The sequence below is a fragment of the Acipenser ruthenus genome, chromosome 1, assembly GCF_902713425.1.
Source record: "Acipenser ruthenus chromosome 1, fAciRut3.2 maternal haplotype, whole genome shotgun sequence".
Classification (NCBI taxonomy): domain Eukaryota; kingdom Metazoa; phylum Chordata; class Actinopteri; order Acipenseriformes; family Acipenseridae; genus Acipenser; species Acipenser ruthenus.
Window position 1 is genome coordinate 49,472,479 of NC_081189.1, and position 8,412 is coordinate 49,480,890.

General features: G+C 35.9%; 1 protein-coding gene across 1 annotated transcript; it reads right to left on the reverse strand.

Moving 5' to 3' along the window:
• Positions 1 to 4,244: 4,244 nt before the first annotated feature.
• Positions 4,245 to 6,033, reverse strand: tomm5 (translocase of outer mitochondrial membrane 5 homolog (yeast)). Its single transcript, XM_034035919.2, has 2 exons — positions 5,764 to 6,033; positions 4,245 to 4,799 (listed from the first exon to the last, which is right to left on the reverse strand). Exons 1-2 carry the CDS (start codon positions 5,882 to 5,884, stop codon positions 4,765 to 4,767), a joined length of 156 nt encoding a protein of 51 aa, XP_033891810.2. The 5' UTR covers positions 5,885 to 6,033; the 3' UTR covers positions 4,245 to 4,764.
• Between the last annotated feature and the right edge of the window lie 2,379 nt (positions 6,034 to 8,412).

Genomic DNA, 8,412 nt, shown 5'->3' on the forward strand with positions numbered 1-8,412 from the left:
GTTTACAGTTATAGCTGTAACTATAAAACAGAGGGCGGGATTCTGATAACAGCGCAAATGAGAATGCAAGCTCGAATGGCGCTTGCCCCCGATTCTGTGGCGCATAAATGGATTGAAGACGTAAAAAAAAAACAATGCGCGTAAATGGTATTCTTAAGACATGTCGTTATAGAGTGCCTGCCCCACCGTCACGGGTAGGCATACATTTTGGGGCATGGTATCATTAATAAATTTGCCACAGCGATTCTGATGACAGCACAATGGAGTCCCCAATAGACAATTGAGCACTGCGTTAAGACCCACTGAAGCCAGGTTTATTTAGTGGCGCAATCAGGAACTTTAACAATTGAACACACTACAAAAAGCAAAGTAGTCCTAAGTAGCAACTACATGTGTTTGGACTGAGTTAGAAAGAGGAAATCAAAGAAAGAAAAGTAAAAGAAAACGTAGGGATGTTCCTAAGACACTCAATAAAAAAATAATAATAAAAAAAGAACTTCTTGTTTACCCAGAGAAATACAAACACAGAGAATTTCTTTGGAAAGTTTGGCATTTAACCTGCTATCTGAGTGTTTTCACTTTCATTCCATTCCAAAATAACCATGTATTGTAAACCTCTCAAAGAAGATATTGTTTTAAATTTCCTATTTAAAAAATAATTATTGTTCTATAAAACGTTTCAAGAAGTTCATTATTTCAGGCGCGTAGCGTCCATTGAGGTAGCCTCGGCGGCCGCCTCGGTATAAATCGGCTCAATTTTTAATTGTGAAAACGAATTAAAAAAAAAACGAACCCACTTTATTTATTTTTTAGTGTAAAATTGAGATTATATATATACAGCTCTGGAAAAAATTAAGAGACCACTGCAAAATTATCAGTTTCTCTGGTTTTACTATTTATAGGTATGTGTTTGGGTAAAATGAACATTTTTGTTTTATTCTATAAACTACAGACAACATTTCTCCCAAATTCCAAATGAAAATGACAACTGGTCAAAATAACAAAAAAGATGCAGTGTTGTCAGACCTCGAATAATGCAAAGAAAATAAGTTCATATTCATTTTTAAACAACACAAAACTAATGTTTTAACTTAGGAAGAGTTCAGAAATCAATATTTGGTGGAATAACGCTGATTTTCAAGCACAGCTTTCATGCGTCTTGGCATGCTCTCCACCAGTCTTTCACATTGATGTTGGGTGACTTTATGCAACTCCTGGAGCAAAACTTCAAGCAGCTCGGCTTTGTTTGATGGCTTGTGACCATCCATCTTCCTCTTGATCACATTCCAGAGGTTTTCAATGGGGTTCAGGTCTGGAGATTGGGCTGGCCATGACAGGGTCTTGATCTGGTGGTCCTCCATCCACACCTTGATTGACCTGGCTGTGTGGCATGGAGCATTCTCCTGCTGGAAAAACCAATCCTCAGAGTTGGGGAACATTGTCAGAGCAGAAGGAAGCAAGTTTTCTTCCAGGACAACCTTGTACTTGGCTTGATTCATACGTCCTTCACAAAGACAAATCTGCCCGATTCCAGCCTTGCTGAAGCACCCCCAGATGAGTCCAATTTTCAGCTTTGCCCAACACCTGGTCATCTAATGGTTAGACGGAGACCTGGAAAGGCCTACAAACTACAGTGTCTCGCACCCACTGTGAATTGTGGTGAAGGATCGATGATGATTTGGGGGTGCTTCAGCAAGGCTGGAATCGGGCAGCTTTGGCAAAAATCCAAATACCTGTTTTTATGATGACATTAAATGTGTAGCTAAACCGCAATTGCTGGCTGTATGTGTTTTTTTTTTTCTCATCACTTTAATTGGACAGTCAGCTCGTCCAAGTATCACCCTACTTGCCATAGCATAGCGTTTTAATAGTGGCTGTGTATTTGCATCTATAGCGACCCGGCCTGTGCGCTAGGCAGCACCAGGACCTCTGCGACCGGTTTCCCCCGCCTGAAGTACTGTACTACTTCCTATCGTCAATTTATATTGACAAAATAATATTAGAATTGTGTGAGAAACTGTGTAAATGCTCAAAGGAGAGCTAGCGTTCAGAGGTGGGAACATCACATTATTATTATTATTATTATTATTATTGTTGTTGTTGTTGTTATTTTTGGTGAATACCTTGTCAAACTACTAGAGAGTTGTACACGAACAGCACCAGTCCCAGCAGTGTCAGCACCAGTCCCCGTGTCAGCACCAGTCAGTGTCAGTACCAGTGTCAGCACCAGTCCCAGCAGTGTCAGCACCAGTCCCAGCAGTATCAGCACCAGTCTTACCAGTCAGCAGCAGTTACCAGTCCCAGCAGTGTAAGGCAACTTAAGTAGCAGTGAACCAAATGCAAGTCAATAAAGGTATGAACCCATCTACTTATTAATATTGATGTTGTATTCTTGTCCTTTTAAAATCACATATTTCTGACAGTGTGAATATGGTCATTTTAGGTTGCTGTGGTTTTGCTGGGAGACAATTAGTTTTAATCTTTGAAATAATATGGGTAATCAAATTTTAACATTAACATCATCATCCAAGGGACTTAATATTGCTTTGCAGTTTGCATGAACAGTCTCCAGGCTTTATAAGATGATAACTTTTACCTTTGTAACATGAACAGGATCTGCAAGAGGTTTGTTCAACTTTTTTTTTTTTTTGCCTCAGTAAAAATCTAATCCTAGCTACACCCCTGTATTTCTGCCATCACATAAAGTGGCGCTCGGCAGCCTCTGTGTGCATTATATATTTAAATATGAATTCACCTTACTGACTGAGACGTTATTATTATTTACTGACAAGTAAAATTAGATCCTCTGCTGCGCTTGTGAAAGCCGTTTGGAATGCATTCTGGGAGCTGTAGTTCAAACTCAGTTATTTATTTATTTATTTTTGCTTACTGTAATTTACCTGCTTGTTTGTAATTTCTCTGTAAGAGAAACAGAAACTAAATCTTCTCATAGATAGTAAGCAAGGTTATATATATATATAATTGTACAGGACGGAGTAAAATTCCAATTGAATAAAAAACAAAACAACTAAACCCCCTACAAGGCCAGCTTTCAGATAGCACTTAGAGCAACTGGCAAAGCTCTAAGTTCCTCTGAGTTTAAGTTTTCACCATTCTAGCTGACGCCACGGTAAACAGCCCTTGTTTTATCCCCTGCTGTGTTGGCACTGAACTCTGCTGGAAAAAAAGGGACGTGAAGGACTGCTGTGCTGTAAGTAGTTCATCTTGATTGTCTGTCAGGACTGTACTATAAAATAACATTTGCTTACTAAGGTGGGTGTACATTAGTTTGTATTACATGCTGGATTGAGGTTGCAGTCTCTTCGGGGGTGTCATGTACATAGGCAGTTGCACGTTTCTTTCTTTATTTTTTGAGCAGGGTTTAAAAAAAATACCTTTACGTTTCTTTATTGAGGGCGGGTCTATTAAAAAGCTGATATCTGAGTGAGGCGTCAATTCAAAGTAATATGGTATTACTATGGTAAGTAATGTAATTGTATGTAAAAAATAATGTGATATCTTGTAACAATTGTAAGTCGCTCTGGCTAAGGGCATCTGCTAAGAAATAATAATAATAATAATGGTATATCATTTTTTTTTTTTTTCAAATTGACGTTTGCTAACCTGTTTCTTTCAAAACTTACTGCGACACCCTTATAGCTAATGGTAGTAAACAGCAGAGAAGATTATTCAAATATTTTAGTTAGCGCTATAATTATAATTAATTAAAAAAAAAAAAGTTTGCTCTTGCAGTGTAGTTTTTGTATGTTTTGGGGCACCACTGCCCTTTAAAAAACTTAAAGAAAATGCATTGATGGTCATAACAAAAATTCTGTCAGATTCGGAAATAGCATTTCCCATCATGAAATATTTATCAAAAGGCCAATACAATGTGTGTTCAAACACGTTAGTATTCTGCTGCTGCCATGCTGTCAATAAGTTTTCTCCAGGTAAATTAATTAAGTGAGTTATGATGTTTTGTTTGGATGTCACACAATGACATCTTTACACAGGATAAGATGTACTGGAATTTTTACAAATCTGTAACAGTTAATGGTTGATTTCTCATGCGATTTATATTATTACTACAGTTTAAGATTTGAATACTGTATTTTGAAAAAAGCTAAAAAATACACACTTTTACCCAATGATGAGGTCTTGAACCAACTTATTAGTTAAAAGGTACCATCTGATGTCTTTATGTGATGCATTAAGTGCTAAATAGTCATACTACAACACAAAAATCTTATACCAAAACTTTATTTCAGGGATACATGGATGTATGTAGTTTAATTTGTCGGGCCATTCAGTGGAATTAAACATACCTGTAATTTAATTAAATGAACATTATGGATGTATGGGAACATAAAACTGATTTGAATGACATAATCATCATCATATTATTTTGCAAGTCTGTGCTATTCAACATCGCACATTTAGAAAGAGAAAGCACTATACACACTTAATTATTCCAAGCCAGCTTCACACAACTCAATGTATTACTGTATATTAAAAAAATAAACAAAAAAACACACATTTAAAAATAATCTTTCTTTTTAATAAAACACCACAGTGAAGAGGGAAAAGCAGTGTTCCAGTGTAAAAAAAAAAAGTGTATTCAAACAATGGTGATTTTCAGTCACACATCCAAATAAGCATCCCTGTGTTTTGATGTCTTGACGGCATTCGCTTTATCACCTGGTCTCCATACTTCTCAAAATTGTCTAAAGGGGTTGTCTTCAAGGGCTAAGATGGGGTGTGTCTTTATATGCTATCCAGTTTCTGCAGGAGGTAAGGAGCTGTAATAAGGAAACAATTCAATTGTCAGGTTCCACTCATCTCACAGTGATGTGAATTATCCCAATAAAGTACCCCCTCCCCCATCCAGCCATAATTATAACACTGCTGCTGTACCCTTGAACAAGGTACTTTACCTAGATTGCTCCAGTAAAAAAAAACAAAAAACAACTGTATAAATGGGTAATTGTATGTAAAAATAATGTGATATATTGTAACAATTGTAAGTCGTCCTGGATAAGGGCATCTGCTAAGAAATAAATAAATTATATATATATATAGATAGATAGATAGATAGATAGATAGATAGATAGATAGATAGATAGAATATTCTTGTTAAAACAAACTCTGATTAGTCAAATATTCTAATGATCCGGGACAAATTTAACAGTCACTTATAACAACTAATTTACAACAATATGAATTCACTACACGAATTTCCGAATTATTTTGAAGCCCCACTAGAACTAAAACAAACAAACAAACAAAACCAAGAATCGCCATAAGTTTGAACAGCTGAGGGCAAAGGATATCAACTTGCATCCATATTAGCGCCTCTGTTCTGTATTTTAGTGCCATTTTGGGACTGATGCATTAGACGAATACACGGTATAAAACAAAATGTATAACCGACAGAAAAAAAAAATAATGTATCCATTTTCTAATAGCAATAGAACCATCATTTAAGAGGGCTTTACCGTCTGGCCCTTCTCGTTATGTGAATGCGCTCGCTTTCGATTTGGGACATTGATTTAACGACACGAGGCGGATCTTACGATAAAGGCCTTTTCAGGCTCTGTTGCTTAACTGAGACGTCAAGTAAACACACAATGACATTCCAATTGTTATTTATCACTGCCGTGTTTAATAAATTGAAGCCTCTTTCGATTTTAAAATTATTTTAATGTATACGCTAGTACTTTAAACATTGCTTGTTTTTGTGTCGGGGGTGTGTGTGATACTCACTGACTCTGAGCAACGTCACATATATCAGAAAGTTCCTGACAGATAAGATAACGTCCTCTCTCATTTTCTTCTTCATCTCCTCGGGATCCATCTTTGGCCCCAGTCCTTCGATCTTGAACATGTTGGCGTTGTTTTACTTGCACGACTACTGAAAATCTCCTTCCCAGTCCTCTACTCTCTCGTCAGTAACTTTTGACCTTACAGACCTTCTGATGCAAGCCAACTACGGCATGCAGAAAAAGACAAATCACATAGACCGAAAAAAAACCAAAGTCGCGGCACTAAGAAATAGCGCCTCTGTCGGTTGTTGTGGTTGTTTATTCCTTGCATTCACAAGTGACGTATCCTTTGCAGCAAATGTGAAGCTAGCAACAATAACAACTTCCGGTGTCAATCTCACATAACGGTTAAAAGAGAAAGAAGCGTCAGCAGCAAGCAGAACAGCATTAAAGATTCAAGTTATTATTATTATTATTATTATTATTATTATTATTATTATTATTATTATTAAATCTTCGTGGAAGGTCTGCTTTAATCCATACCAGATAATTACATATTTGAAAAACTACCTCCTGTATTTATTATGATTATTATTATTATTATTATTATTATTATTATTATTATTATTATTATTATTATTACAGCAAACGTTCAGAAATAAATGATCATTTAAACTCTGTACATCAATTTTTTTTTCTTTTTATCCACTTTTTTGTACACTGCATCTCCTCTGAAACCTGTACATATATATTAAAAACACTACCTCCTTTATTATTATTATTATTATTATTATTATTATTATTATTATTATTATTATGTTCATTAATATTGTTATTAGTAGTATATTTCAATACGGAACATTTATTTTAATTCGTATCAGGTAATTATATATGCAATAACAAGACAATAAACACATAGTAAGATTAATTTGATGTATGCAAAGAATTTAAATGATTAAAAATATATTTAATTTAGAACGTTTCGGGAAAAAGCCCTATTTCATCTGTGTAGAAAGAAAAATAAATGAAAAATAGACAGGCTTTTGCTGAAAACGTCCTGAAATAGATATTTAATTATCTAAACTATATATAAAAACGTAAAGAAAATGCATTGAGATAAATAAACATTGCTTGTTTTGTGTCGTGTGTGTGTGCGAGCTGCAGGCTTTTATTTACTGTGGCCAGGGGTTAACTATTACCCCTCGGCCACAATCTGCACAAGGTTTTTAATTATTCCTGGCAGAGGACGAGTACCCAACCTCGTCTCTGCCAGAACACATTTTAAATAAAAAACAAAATAACAAAACACGCAGCGCTTCGCCGTCATGTATACATACATAAATAAATCATAAAACAAAAATACAAAATTATTATTATTATTATTATTATTATTATTATTATTATTATTATTATTATTATTTATTTATTTATTTATTTCTTAGCACACACACTTATCCATGGCGACTTACCGTCGTAAACAAATACATTTCAAGAATCACAGTACAAGTAATAATACAATTAAGAGCAAGATAAATACAATGACTTTGGTTCTAGCAAGTACAAGTATGACAAAATACGATTCAATAATACAGCAGATAACAGTGTCAGTGATAGTTACATCAGGATATAATTAAATACAAAATACTACAGATTAAATAACACTTGACAGATTACAGTACTCTAAAGTACAGGATTAAATACAGTAAAATAGGGTGCTGATAAGAGCAAGTAAAGGTTCTTAGCTGAGGAGGAGGGAGAGAGTGTGGTAGATTCCAGAGGAACAGAGATAGAGAGATCAGAGGAGGAGGGAAAGAAAATGAGGTCAGATTTAGAGGAGATAGCAGACAGACAGGCAGAGATATGGGAGGGGATGGTGGAGTCAGAGGTGGGGAAGGAGAGGAAAATCTGAGCATCATCAGCATAGAAATGGTATGAGAAACCATAGGATGCGATGAGGGGGCCCAGGGAGCGGGTGTAGAGAGAGAACAGGAGAGGACCCAAGACTGACGCTTGGGGGACTCCTGTTGAGAGAGGGCGAGGTGTGGAGGTTGCTCCACGCCAGGTTACCTGGTAAGTGTGGTTAGAGAGGTAGGAGGAGAACCGGTTGGTGAGATAGGAAGGAGAGAAAGTGAGGCAGGAGAGGTGGGGCAGGAGGGAGAGGTGAGGCAGGAGGTGGAGGAGGTGAGGCAGGATGGAGAGTTAATATTTATATTCCAGATGTTAACTTTTGTTCTAGAATTTGTCAGAAACTAAAAGGAGGTAGTGGTATTAAACATAAGAAAAGTAAAGGTAGGAAAATGAATAATTTGGATTACAAACAAATATCAAATGCAATACATTACATAGATGAAATTACTGCTATAGATATAAATAACATGGGATTTTGGCAATCAGTAGCAAAAACTCTGAATTGGCCACACACACGACCTGCAGCTTCCAGAAGAATTAAGGCACTTCTAGAATATGGAAAGAAAATAAGAATAACATACAAACACTTATAGAGCAGATGAATATTTTAGAATCAGAAAATAATCTAGGCAGTGTCAGTCCAGTACATGCTGAAGTTGATACAGATGTTAAATTGTATAAAGAAACTGAAGAGAAGGTAAACAAAAAAATGACTAAAAAGGACTTTGATAGAGTGGGTCAC